General features: G+C 35.0%; 1 protein-coding gene across 1 annotated transcript in view; it reads right to left on the bottom strand.

The window, feature by feature from the left end:
* Positions 1-14,859, bottom strand: part of si:dkey-112m2.1 (transmembrane protein 132C) — a 278,547-nt gene that overhangs the window by 25,152 nt on the left and 238,536 nt on the right. Inside the window, exon 6 of the mRNA XM_047371747.1 lies at positions 10,029-10,172. Within this exon, the coding sequence (XP_047227703.1) occupies positions 10,029-10,172 (144 nt within the window). The remainder of the gene's footprint in view (positions 1-10,028; positions 10,173-14,859) is intronic.

Below are 14,859 nucleotides of genomic sequence, written 5' to 3' on the forward strand. Positions count from 1 at the left end.
TTTTTTGGCCCCACACAATTTAGTGCTGTATACACTAATAGCAACATCTACTCTTTGAAAAAAAAGGAGCATGTGCAGCGGTTTAAGAACTGGTGCAATATGATCAATTTTCCTGGTGTTTCACTCTGACAGCAGCAATTTGGATGGGCTGTAGCCCTCTGATAGATTCCTTTTTACAGAGACCAGTAAAGACAAAAATAATCTAATAATCTAACCTAATGAAAATAAAAGTATGTGCAAGTTTTTTTTCTGTTTTTACAGGGAGCCCTTTCTTCTGGCAATGTTTATAAGATGATAGTAAGCTTATTTAGCAACACGTTATGCGGTCATGTAACATTAGGTCTGAGTCCAGAACTATTCTGAGGTGTCTTTATGCTCTGTGGTCTTCAGTTTCATTGAGTCTAGTTTGGCATTGATCTCTATCCATGCATTTTTGGGACCAAAAACAATGGCTTCTGTCTCATCTGTATTAAGGTGGAGGAAATTCCAACCCATCCACTTATTGACATTATGGACACACTGAGTCAGCGACTCCAGTGGGCTATGAAGACATTTAGAAAAGGAGAAGAAAATAGCTAAAATCTGTCAGTTTTAACAGAACAACCCTTTCCCCTTTCAGTGCATGCATATTAGCTTATGAGTCCTAATTGATAGCCTATATCCAGGCATCACCCAGGAAGCATCTCATGATGGGTCCAAGCAAAAAACTCCTATCAAGACCTTTGCACCGCTAATGTTGCAAACCATACCGATGTCATTGGTTACAGATGGATCGCTAAACTGATTATTCTAGAGATCACCGTGTAAGGCATAATCCAGGAGTGGAAAAAACACAGAAGTGCAATGACCTTTATTCAGACTTCACTACAGAAGGAAAATGTGTTGAAGCTGGTTTTAACTTTGCTGCACAACCTTAGGACACTCCAATAAAAAACAGGGAGAAACATGTAAGATCTGAAGGCAGTTTTTGTGAAAGTATTGATCAAAGTCACAGCTGATCAATGCATGAGAAATGTTTCTCCACATAGGACATGTCTTAGAGTTGTCAAAAAAAGGTTTTCTATTTGGTATACATACATTTAGGTAGGAATGTTCAATACTTATTCCCTAATTTGAGTTATTATTCCAGTATTATTCCACGTATTCCACTAATTCCACACTGTGTAACATATTTTATGGATATATTTGTTTAGATTTTTTGTATATGTGGATTACTTGGGTTGTTACCTAAAAACATCTGATGCTAACATCTGATGTGAATCATTGTAAGTATTTACAGTCATAATTAATTCAAATATTATTGAATGTTCATTTTATTTCAATATCTCAATTCACAAAATGAAGCCCATTGATTACACAGACTGATGTTTTCACTCCTTAATTTCTGTTAATTGTGAAGATTGTTCACTTACAGCTAATGAAAACACATTTCATTTCTTAGAAGTTTAGAATATTACATCAGACCAATGAAAAAACATTTTATGCAGAAATGTGGGCTTAATGAAAAGTATGTTTTACACCTGCTTAAAGGTTGTTATTTTCAACAAGTGCTTTTAATCTGACCATCAAGTCTCATTGGATCTCATATTCTAATCTATTGAATATGTCTGTTTGTAAAGTAACTGAGCAATATTTTTTTCCTGAAGTTAAGAATGGATCTGAGTGCATGTTTAGATTTGACATATGTGTGTATGTAAGAATCATTGTAACATGGGCAAGTAGTGGGACTTTGGTCCAACTGGACAGATGGAGCTCTGCAAAGACACCAACCTGTTTTATCCAACTAAAGAACAAAATGCTCAGAACTAAATAATGACCAGCTGGATGAAGCACAAGTCCAATCAGCTATCAAAGTTTCTCAGATGAAGTTCCAACATAAAGAATGGTATATTCAGGACATCTGAAGTATTTTCATTGTGTTGACATCTACATAACTTTTTCAATAACAATAGATTTTTTCTTTAAGGGCTATTTGACATATTTTTGTCATATTTTCTATTCATTTTGATCCCTAAAACCATCATAAACTTGATTGGCACAACTGTTAATTTCAGAACAAGTCTTTAGTAGTGACAATTGCCTCTTTCTAACAAACCAGTCAATGGAAAACTGTCATCTGTCTCCATGCCTTTGCATATGACATGGCAGCTTTAACTCTAAAATGGTGCGAGATCATCCCATCTCTCTGAGGAACAAAACTGACAGCTTTGTGTCTGTCAGCTTCTCCTCCTCTTCACTTTTATGACTTCTTCCTCATTCTCTCCCACTCATTGGCTTTAACAGTCAGTCAAATTCAGTATTACCCAAATCTCCCGCATGTTCACAGTCTTCCGGTAATTAGCACTTTTGATTGAGAGTAATGTGTGAAAGTTGTGGGGATATTTAAAATTTAACAAGAATGATTCTTGAAAGAAAGAAGGCTAAAGGAGTTTCAAAAACTGCATAATTTCGAGGTCTCAGACCAGACCTAAAAGAATGCTTCCAGTGGCAGTGATCTTATTAGATTAGATACTGTACAGTTACTGTAATGTGTAGAAGAATTGAGTCTTTAATAATTATCATCTTTATTTGTCATTGCAACTGTACATTCCAATAAAATGTGTCCTCCGCATTTAACCCATCCCTTAGGGAGCAGTGGGCCACTGTTCACCGCCTGGGGAGCATTCTAGCGCTAAGTGTCTTGCACAAGGACCCAGAGTAGCAGTCTGTGGGATTCCTACCAGCAAATTTCCATCCTTCCAAGGACTCAAGCACTCTGCTTAAGGCCACCACTCCCTCACCCATTTATAATTTCATTTAAATGGGATTGACTTCAATTACCTGGCAAATTTCTATTTAGTGTTTGTTTGCTTGCTGCATATAGGGACGAAACAATTAGAAATACATTTTAAATTACCATAAAAACTTTACTTAGTTACTTTACTAATATAAATTGAGTATATTTAATTTAATTGCCAAACAGGCAGCCTGACAGAGGCAGCAAAAGGAAATGAAAGTACGCACAAGATTTTCAGTGTCCTAAGAGCACCAAGTCCTGCATTTTGCTTTATTGTGGGCTTTGAGACAGTGCACACAATAGTTTTTGGTCGGTCCAATGTGTGTGGTTATTTGCAGCCAGACTTCTCTACCTCCATTCTCATTAGCGTCTATACAGCAGAGGAACTGAGGCACCGCTTCATTCCAAACCCTCTACAACAAGAGCCTCAGCCCTGGAAACCAAATGCTCATTAAAATAAGTTGACAGCATCTTCTCAACTTACCATTGGTCTTTGGCCTGAGATGGCTCTCAAAAGTGGATCATCACTGTTAACATGCCAGGCTTTTGTGATGTAAAAAAAATTTACTTTTATAAAACCATTTACAAAATGGTCCCCTGAAAATGCAACAATGTACACTGTACACTTCAATTGAAAAAAAAAACAAATAAAATTTGAGGAAAAATGTAAACAGTAAAAAGCTTATATAAATATGCACACTCTAAAACCAATGCAATATTAAAGATCCTTTGGATTCAGCTGCAGCATTCAAACTTCTCAGGTTCACACCTGTTATCAATAATAAGGAATATAAATAATGTGGAGTATAGTTTAGCTGTCCTAGCAGGAACTGTATCAGTCCACAATGAAGGCAGTTACCAATAATAGGAGAAAACATTAGACAACAGTCGCATTACAAAAATTAAACAGATGAAAAGACAAGACTGAAAATTGTCAGGGAGGCTGACAAGTGGCTCAGACAGAACTTCTGCAGGAACTTCTTTTTAGTACTAGTTATATTCTCCTCTATTCTCCATGTACGTGCAATAAGCAAGGTTGCAAAACATAACTATTTTCTTACAAAGTAACATCCAGGTCTGGCTACAATCTTCCAGAAATCTGTGGAGAAATTTGTAATGGTTTTGATCAAACCATAAGGTAGGTTTGGCACAAAAACAACACAAAACATCTACAAAAGAACAACACGACCAAAGTGAAATATGGTGTTAGCAGTTCAATGCTTTGGGGCTAATATCCTTCAAATGGTGGGATTTTTGTCAAGGTATGATCTGTTATGAACAGGTTCAAGTACCAGGGAGTTTCTATCAGTTGTCTGCTAGAAAACTGAACATATTTTTAGCATCACAGCTGGTCTAAGCATACACCAAAAAATGGCTTCATAAAAAGTAAGTTCCAGTTCTGAAATAGTTTAATGTATATTTTCCCAACTTTAGAGATTTTGTGCTGAGGTGGGAGAGTGAATAACTGTTTGGATAAAAATATATAAAAAACATACATGTGTGATTCAAAAAAATTAATTCCACTTGCTTTATGTTTCACCTTTGTAGTAGAGCGTTTTATATGTTTAACAAAATGTAACAAATCTTCATCATAATTACATTGAATTTATAGACAAAAATCATCATCGTCACCCTACAGATATTTTTGTATATCTTTTAGTTTCTACCAAATTTACGCTGATCTATTAACCACTCAGGTATAAAAAAAGGCTAGTAAAACTTGACGTAGCTGTGTGTGTGCATACATAAACTGGATCTTTTAACTGGCAACCTGTCACAAAGATACCAGTTTTAGTTTTATTAGTTGAATGGGAGAAAAATATCAAAGATAACAGTTAGACAGAGAAAAAACTGATTGTAGCACCAGCAAGGGGATTCTTAAAGAGCTTTTAGCTGGAAATTTGCAAGATTTATTTTTCTGTTTCTGAAGACATGACTTCCAGATGCTTTTCTTCTATTTTACTTATCTTTCCTTTTTTTAGTGGACCTTTTAATATGTTGCCATATTGGATGGAACATCAGTACAAAAAAACAGCCCAAGTCCAAAGAGAAATTTTGAAAGAACTTTGCTTTGAAGGAAAGGATGAAACAAATAGCAGTGCTTTATAAGTTTTGCGAAGTACTACATATGCATAATATTTAATATATCATAGAATATGTACAAAACAAAATGAGCAGCTTGATTTATAGTTAATTAGAACCATCGGAACATCGGTTATGTGGCACACAGTAGTCTGAGTCCATTATTTCATCATTCTTTGAAGAAATACAGTATATGTCAAATGGATGCCACACAAACAGAAATTATTATTTTGAGTCATTGCATAAAAGTATGTGAAAACATTTTGTGCTAACTATTAATCGCTTGCATGATATAAGGTTAATTCAATAAAAATATAATCCTTTTGACTGAAAACAGTGGATCTCTGTGGACAAAAATGCCATAAATGTTGCATGTTGATTATAATAGATATTATGAAACGACTTCAATGAGTCCTTCTGAGCCTTTTATCTCATTAGTTTATTTTTTAAGTGAACATTCTTTATTTCCTTCTTTATTACCTAAATGCTTTGAAACCATTGCTAACACTGAATCACCAGTTTTGTTTAGCTTTGTCTCTGTACTCCAAATCTATCTGAATTTTTAATTCCTATAAAGGGTATCTTCTGCACTACATAAAAAAGTGAAACTTGATTTATCTGTGTAACCTCCTTTATCAGTGGAAACACACACACACACACACACACACACACACACACACCCACACAAATCGATGTCACTTCACAATGGAAATTGTTTAGTGTGTAGCCAGTCCTGTACCTCATCAATTCTTACATTGGCATGAATGGATGAATTAAATGACTTTAAGATAACTGTCAAAAGCTAAATTAAGGTTTTGATAGTCAGGTTTTAAAGCACAGGGGTATTTGTTTAGGGCAAAACTATATTAAAATTGTCTCTCGGAACCCAGTGAGAAAAAATTACAATTCACCCCAAATACTCTACCAGCTTAGTTCAGAAAGAAAGTGCTCAACCTGAAAAAGACTGCTCAGTTAAGTAGCCTCAAATAACAAAATGAGAATGAAGAGGGCATAGCTCCAGGTCAGAAGTTTGTTACTAAGCTTAGAAAAGTTTATTTAGTACTTAGTACGTAGACAAGACATCTCACTATACCTAATTAAAGGTCAAGAAAAAGAAAAACACCAGGTTTCTTTGAGCATTGTGGCCAGATTGATTAAAAGCCAAAGCACCGTTGAACATTGTATTTCATGTGTTCTGCTGGCATGGTTTATGAACACTTTTTACAAGTAAAACTTTAATCAGCCTAGGGACAATATTATTCTTTTGTTCTCTACAGCTGACACAGCTTCAATGGCTGATGATCTAGCTTTAGAAAAGTATGACAGCTGTTTTTCATTTAAAAAATTTGAGTTTTTAAATTTTCAACTTCTTGGACTCTATGCAAATTCAACCTGTTAAAGACACACTTTTGTTTTTGATCAGATCATCTTTTCTCTTTTGATTTATAAAGATTTCTAAATTTTGTTTAAAAAACTACTATTAATCCTGAAGTTTGAGGTAATAAAAGATCATTCGCTCTTCTTTCTGTTATGTCTAAAATCCTTGAAAAAGTGGTCCTAAAACAACTTTGAACTCAATCAAGAATAAAAGTATCAAGGATAGCACACAATTAGCTTAAGGCATATCTGTATTACTGATTCCAATTTGTAAGGGTGTATTTACACCAAGAAAGTCCTTTGGTCTGAACCAAAAGCGGACTTTATTTTTTTTTGTTTGGTGTGGTTTGCTTTCACATTGTACTTTTTCCAAGATAACTATTTGTTGTAAACAAAGCCATGTGGGTGATGATCATTGCTCCCATTGGACAGAAATGACAGAGCACAGACCCAGAAATTTAGGAAAACAACTATGGAAGTGTTGCATGCAGCCCCTCTGTTCTACATATTTATGTCATTATTACAGCTCCAATATCAGGGTCAAGAGCAGCTAACTTAACACAGATTATGCGACGTTCTATTCATAATTTTGCAATGGTGTCGGTGAATGCGTGTTGCAAGCCGAAGGAGACCTCGTGCTCTGGATCCCGTGACCCCCAACATGCCGGTAGAAGTGTTGCTAGGCAACATACAGCTGATGAGGTATGATTTCTGTACTATGTACACCTTTGCTAGCGGCTACAGTGGCTTGTTAAGTCCAAAGAGACGTATGTTTTCTGTAGTTGGGTCGGATGGGGGCCGGTTCCTATTCACACTATAAGCGAAGCACACCCCGTCCGTTTGGAAGCTGACTGAGACCACCTCAAAAAGAGGGTCTCAGTCTGGTTGTTTGAGTTCGCTTGAGTGTATTCACACCTGCACAAAAGGTCCGGACCAAGTGGGGAAACAATCTCTGGTCCATTTAAAGCGGACCAAAAGTGGCAGGTATGAATACACACTTACTATTATATTATATTATATTATAAAAGAATACAGGCCTGTCTGGTGAACATAAACACTTGGTTGTTGAGCCACAATTTTTCCGCTGAATTCATTTAAAACTGAAGTAAGTGTTCTTAGCCCTATAATACTCAGAGATTCATTATTTATTCATAAAGTCACTCTTGATCACATTGGCCTAGTATCTAGTGTCACTAAAAAACCTTCGAGTTGCTTTCAACAAGGACTCTTTTAACTCACACTTTAAACAAGTCACCAAAACCTCCTTTTTTAACTTTTTCATCATCTGCTATTTGGTTACATTTGCCCCCTAAATAATACTTGCTTATTTTTCTTCTTTTACTGTTTAGCATTTTTAAAACATGCTAATTTAAAAATAAAAATAAAAAATACTAAATGTTGTATGTTTATAAGTTGGCATCTTTAAAGACTTTGTTTTGAAAAAAGAACCAAATAAAGTACTAAAAATAGGATAAATATATTTTAAAGCATAAATGGGTGAACCGGGAGAATTTTTTTATTCAGAAATAACAAACTAAATAAATTTACAAAAGTAGCTCAGATAAATTTCTAGTTGATTGTCGACTTTTTATGCTGTCGGTGAACCACTTTTGGAAGGTACATTATTTTAATGATAATTGATACACAGACTTCTCAGTAGCTGAACAAAACAGTGAGAAATCCATTAATGCACGGCATTAATTTTACTGTAGACACATCTAAATAGTGAACTAAAGAGGATCCATTCTAATTGAGAAAGAACTTTTACTCAAAATCTAAATAAAACAGTGACCTTATTGTCAAGATACAGTAAGATCAAAGTGTTTAATTTTGAGATTTCTTTGATGGTAGTTTTAAAACGTGCGGTGCTGCTTATTGCTGCCAAAAGCACATGTTTGAACTGTTGGAGCACCCAGTCTTTGGCTCACAAGGTCAATGTATGTTACCATTTCAGTGGATAATGAAACCCTCTGAGAAATGTGCACTGTCGCTTCTCCTCTCTTTGATCATCTATTCTGCATTTATATATATATGTGTGTGTGTGTAAAAGGTGTGAAAAAATGCTGTACACAAAGAATGCTTTCAAAGATGGAAGTGTGAATCATTTATTTTCATCAATCAATAAAATGCAGTGAATGAACAAAAGAGAAATCTAAATCCAATTAAAATTTGGTGTGACCACCCTTTTGCCTTCAAAACAGCATCAATTCTTCTAGGTACACTTGCACACAGTTTTTGAAGGAACTCGGCTGGTAGGTTGTTCCAAACATCTTGGAGAACTAACCACAGATCTTCTGTGGATGAAGACTCTCTTACATCCTTCTGTCTCTTCATGTAATTCCAGCTCAGTGATGTTCGATGATGGCTCTGTGGGGGCCATCCCTTCATTTCCAGTAAGTTTTGTTCTTCTTTACACTGAAGATAGTTCTTAATGGCTGTATGTTTGGGTTCGCTCACTTAGCATTTTGCATTGATAAAAATAAACAATTATCATTTATATTTCTGAAAGCATTCTTTGTTTAAAGCATTTTTTCACACCTGCCTAAAACGTTTGCACAGTACTATATTTAAGTCTACAATTTGACTGTTTCAGAGCTTTATTGGCCAATCAATATCCGACTAAGCAGAGTCTAAAACACACAAATATGCAGAATACACATTTACAAGATGGTCATAATTAGCTGTTGTGTAAAATGAGATCAGACTTTTTGAGCTTTATCCAAGCCTTTTAATCAGTGATAACCAACCACAGCTAGTGGTCTACGAGGGTAAAGTGCTCTCATACCAGTTCAATATCAGCCACACTTCTCAATCAACACCCAGAAACAAACTCTCATGCAGTTATACTGCATCTTTGGTTTCTTTGGACAGCACTGTGGTTGAGCATTACTGATTTTGTATGGGGGTTTCATATCAGTGCATGTGGATTTAAGATAATCACAAATTCTTGTCGAGCGAACTGTACTGAAAATATTATTCTATTCTAAAAGATCTTAAAACTGAACAAAATGAGGTAGCTGCATCATTCCAGACAAAAGTTACTGTCAGCTGTTCCGTGGTTGCTGAGACAGCTTATTCAAAAGTAAAACAGCATTTAAAGAGCATTGTGTCTTCATTTACTTTATTGCTAAGAGACTGTTGCAATTTCTTCCTTTTTCTGCAGCTTAAGCTGCAGAAAAATGTCAAGAAAACATTATAGTCTGTAGGTATAAATCTGTGTTTATGCAATACTGTTTTCCTTCTGCCAGAGTTATTTCACTGAAAACTTGGGATCCAGTAGATAATTAAATAAAGAATTATGCATCTCTCAGGTCCTAGGTCAGGTCTTTGCAGGGTTTTTTTTTCCCCGCGTTTCCCAAAGAAATTTCATCTGCTGTAAATAGTTTTAAGGGCTGACATTTCTTTCTTGTCCTTTCTTGTTGTGAAGTGCCTTGAGACAACATGTGTTGTGAATTGGCGCTATATAAATAAAACTGAATTGAATTGAATCCTCCACTTGACAACATTTGTCATTTTTAAAAAGCCAGTGGCACAACATTTTGACATAATGGTTTACTGATTGTTGGGTCTTTCACAATCAGTGTCTATGAGTTAAAATAGCATAATACACCTGTCAAATTGTATAATTTGTAACATTTTAGTTGGTTACAGAAGACATTGAAAAAAAAAAGACATTTTCAGACAGGTTTCCTATAACAAAGTCCTCATGATTGCTTTTGAAAAATATCCTTGGCTATAAATGAAATCCCTAAAAACAGACAAGGTGAAACCAGGAGCTTCACAACCCACTAACCTTGATGACTTCTTCATCTGTTGACTTGCACTCCACTGATTCCGTAACATCTGACACAGCACCATCTGTTCCTACAGTGACCACCTTAACAGGAACAGCAACGGTGCGCCCAGTGAGGACAGCGGTGTTCAGGATCTCAGTGTCCTGGAGAGAAGCACAAAGGGTTTCCATGAGGTGGTTTAAGCTAAATAAATCAGGCTTCATCTGTAGAGAGTGGGATTCAGACTACAGAATAAAAAAAGAAAAGTTCAAAGCTGCAAATAAATTCTCAATATTTTTCCTTTTTAAGATACTTTTATGTCAGCTAATGTTAAATATACTTTTTCTCTTCAACTGGACCCAGTTATGTAAAAATTGTGCAACACAAGAAATCACTGAAACTGATCACCTGCTTACCCGCATGCACATCAACACTTACAGAAAATGCAAAATCCAAAAGAAGTGTAATACATTTTTTAAATTGTATTTTTAAACACAATCTTACAAAAACAGGGTTTATAGTTAAATAAAGAAACAAACAAAATGGTACATTGACTCAGCTACGTTTTAGTGTATTAATAATTACAGTGGACTTGAAAAGTGTTGAAAAATACAAATACACAATCTTTACAAAGCTGACAAAAAGCAATTGTATTTCTTTCTGCATGTGCTAAACTAATAAGGCAATAGATTTACTGGTATTAAGGTATACAAAAGTTATGCTCATTCTGTTCCTATGGTTAAAATTCCTTTTTATGAGATTCCAGGCATATTACCCTAACTTACATGTGTCAATCAAAACTAATATGGCTGTTTGGAAATAGCTTAATTAATGAAAAACAAGGGCAGTCTAAACATGGAAAGTAGAGAAGCACTAGCCATCACTTTTATTAAAGGTAAGTCTGAAAACTATAGAGGCAATCCACAAGCTGATTGTCTGTTAAGCAACCAACTACAAGGTTAGGGTTAATCCTAACAGCTAACATGAGTAATTAACCAGTAAATGTCAGTTTGATAGACACCCAGTGTTACTGCATCAACAGAAGGATTTCAAAAAGATTTCTGCTCAATGCGCACTTAAGACCACTACTAAATTATAGGGTGTTCATTTTGGACTTTCACTTTAGTCTGTGAATAAAACCAAAACAAAAGTTATACATATGTCACAATATAATCACTGCAGCAATCAATGTTTATTAGCCAAAGTAAAAGTTATTGCTAGTTTTCTTCTGTAATAAAAAAATGTAATCAGATAATGTTATACATTTTAGTTTTACAGTTTTAGATACATTAAATACTTTGATACTATGAAACAAGATTTTATTTGCTTTTTTTCTTAATGCTATCATATTGTGAGAATCTTGTACAGACCAATGGTTAAATCCAATTAAGAAGGACGTTGACATGGAGAATTTTTGTTATAACTACTTGTTCTGATACTACGAACAACTAAACATTTTTACAGATGTTTCCTTCCATTCCTGTCATATAATATTTAAAATGTTAACACCTGTAACCCTTTTGTTTTCTTATGGGAAGAAATTTGTGCCACCAGAAACTGAATTTGAATTGCTCAGACAGAATCTGTATTTGCATAATTTGAAATGCAGTGCATTGCTTTGAAAATAAATTTCACTAAATAGAAATTGAACTTAATGGTTAACTAAACTCGTTTGCTTTGAAAATGTATTTTGTTGTTTTAAAAATTCAGTTTGACTACTTTCACTTTCGGTTCTAAAATTCAATTTCAGTTCCAAAATTAAATTTTTTGTGTCACACATCTGGGTCCTGAGGATTAATCAAAAACAGATTCATCAATTTACATTTCACATCAGGTTAAACTTCCTTTATGGCATTTTGAGCTGGAGCAGTGCAGCATTCATGAGCTTGGAGGAGGTCAATCATCAAGCATCTATAAGAAGCGTCATGTAAACAAAGGATGGTCAAACGGTAACACTTATGCTACATGTAGCTATTATTGTTTGTTTGATTAATTAATTAAATTCAGTTTGAATTTAGTTATATTCATTTTCAAAGCAATGCATTTAATTTCAAATGCGCACATACAGATTCAGTCTGAGCAATTCAAATTCAGTTTCTGATGGCACAATATTCTTCCCATATTCTCTATTTGCAGCACAAAATGTGCATGTTTTTGAATGTCTGAATGAGAAGTTTTTGTCCAGTATATAAAAGCACAACCTAGAAACAGTGGAAAAAAGCTGCAAGTTTTAGCTGAAGGGCTGTGTCTTTAAACTCAAAGACAACCCTTAAATGTCACGTATTTGAAGGTCCCATCTTCTGCAATTATAGACAATAGTCACTCTCTGAGACCCTTCACATGAAGTGCCCCTTTGAAACATGCCCAAGTAGCCCAGAAAATGGCAGGTAGTTGCCAATGGTAATATTTACTTTCACAGAGATGGTATAAAGCAAAAAGGGTGTTTTTACTCCTAACGTAAAGGTCTTCTGCACCAGGTAAAGATTTCTTTTTTTTTCTTCCACCAATCGATTGAGAAAAGGAAGTGTGAAAAATGGCAATGACATGTTGTGGACAGCTTGCTGACAGACCTTCTCTCACAGCCACAGCCAAAAACAAAAAACTGTTTGGCAAACTGCTGTTTTTACAGAATTAAATTTCTGTGTTCAGTAAATGCTGGGCCTCTTGAAAAACATGCAGACCACAGAAATAAAGTGAAATGTTTAATACATTGGCATGATGTGAGTGATGTGAGGGGTAAAGAATGAATAAACAAAAAATATCAGTTTAATCCATTTATTACTATCCTCTGGCAATGTTTGTTGGACAGGATTTACTATTTTTGGAACTTAATCATTCTGAACCACTTTGCGTCTATGTGCTGTGACATATAGAATCCCATGCATATTTATTAAATTGTATTTCTCTCCAGAAATGTAACCTGGTGGTTTCCACACATAATTTTGGTTTACTTGTCTAGAGTATGAGGCAAAGTTTGGAGGAATTGAGGAAGGTCTGCAGGTTAGGTGCCAGGGAACAGCCACATCATAGGACAGTGTAGGGAGTATCTGCATTTTGGGTCAGACATGCTGATTTTCTCAAAACCAGCTTGGGCTTCTGCTATAAGGTTCACAGATCTCTTAGACGTGTCTCTCTCAGCCGAAAAAGATCACCAGCAGTGGTTCAGGTTCAGGTTACTTCATTAATACCCAAAGGTACATTTGCTTAACAGTGAGATAAGAATGACACATGTTTTACACGTGCGCACCCCCCCCACACACACACACACACACGCACACATACATAAAAACTAACATGTAGCAGGCCCACAAAATAAATATCTTTTTTAAATTATAAACAACAGCCGGAAGAACAAAGCTGTTTATGACGTTATATTTTCCTGTTCTGGACTAAGAATCTCCGTCTGAAGGGAAGACGAAGCTCACTGGATGAAGGATGGGAGGTCATACAGGTGCCTTCTATTATTGTACCAGATGTCCCTAAATAAGCCCTGATCTTCCACTGTTCTTTTCTTTTTTCAAATATTTTTTTGTCCTCCCTCTTAACCCAAAATGGCACTGAAACTTGCATTATGAAACATACATAATGCAATAAAATGATGCATGATATATTGTGGAACCACTCCTAAAACTAAACTCTGAAGGAAAAATTATTTCCTTTCAGAGATAGTCTGAAGTGAAGTAGAATCATTTGAGTGCTTTAAAGCTCTTCTGCAGCAACATCTGAAGTAAAGGAGAAAAAAATATATAAAAAATAGAAGGACAATGATATGTTCAACTAAATTGCAGTCATTTAAGACAAATCACAAGATACACTTGAGAGTGAAAGGCCTTACAGAAGAGCAGGAAGAAGATAATGAGATCAATTAAGACAATGGCTGGTAATCCTTGAGCTCCCAGTGCTATGGCTGTCAGAAGATTTGCTATAACAGTGTATCATGCACATCATTAGCTCAAAAAAAGACTATCAAGAGGCCTAACTCTTTAAAAGGCAGAGGAGCACTTGTCTTGAGAATTTGCTTTGTTCATTCCAAGTGTTGCTTTTCGATGCCCTCAAACTGTTTCTATGGTAAAAAAAAATTTGATTTAAAGCTCAACTGAAAAAAAGACTTTTCATTTTACAATAAAAGGAATTCCATTTTTTTCTTTTGTTTTGTGAAGTAAAATGACAAGTATGTAGCTTGACTGCTCATACCTCGTTCCTTTTGTTTACTGAATTAACCAGAATTAATATACAAAGATGAAGAACAGAATGACAACTAAAGAATATCTCTTTAAGGAACACTCAAATATACAAAACATTATTTCCTCTCACAAATGTTTGTTAGGGCGTTTATTCCATCTAGGAAGCACCAATAAGTTTCAGTATTAGAACTAGTGCTTCGTATATTTCAAATGTATAAAATCTTCAGAATTTCTGATACCATGTGTGGATGGGTTTGGACTTTTATCAGGAAAACACCATCTGTTCCAAGATGTGCAGCTGTTATACCTCAATCAAAAAACATCTCCTTCCTATATTTAATTTTTTCTAATAAAATTATTTATGTGGGTCTTGCAAGATAAAATTATTGCAATGAAAACTTGGTAAGAATTTGTCCACTGATCCAGATTCCTAAGCTCTGTGTCCATAGTTTCTATTTTGACTGATTTTACGGTTTAAACTTGTGGTCAAAATTGGCGCACAGTTACAAAATATACAGAAATGTCATAAATAAATATAGAAACAGATATTTAATTTACATGAATACATTTGCCATACTAAGATGCCAGTCTGCCCTCTAATGAGCCAACGGTTTTCTCTTCAGTTTAAAATATAAGATTGCTGTTATGTGTTTTGTGCAATCATTTA

This window comes from Girardinichthys multiradiatus, chromosome 8 (genome assembly GCF_021462225.1).
Source record: "Girardinichthys multiradiatus isolate DD_20200921_A chromosome 8, DD_fGirMul_XY1, whole genome shotgun sequence".
Classification (NCBI taxonomy): Eukaryota; Metazoa; Chordata; class Actinopteri; order Cyprinodontiformes; family Goodeidae; genus Girardinichthys; species Girardinichthys multiradiatus.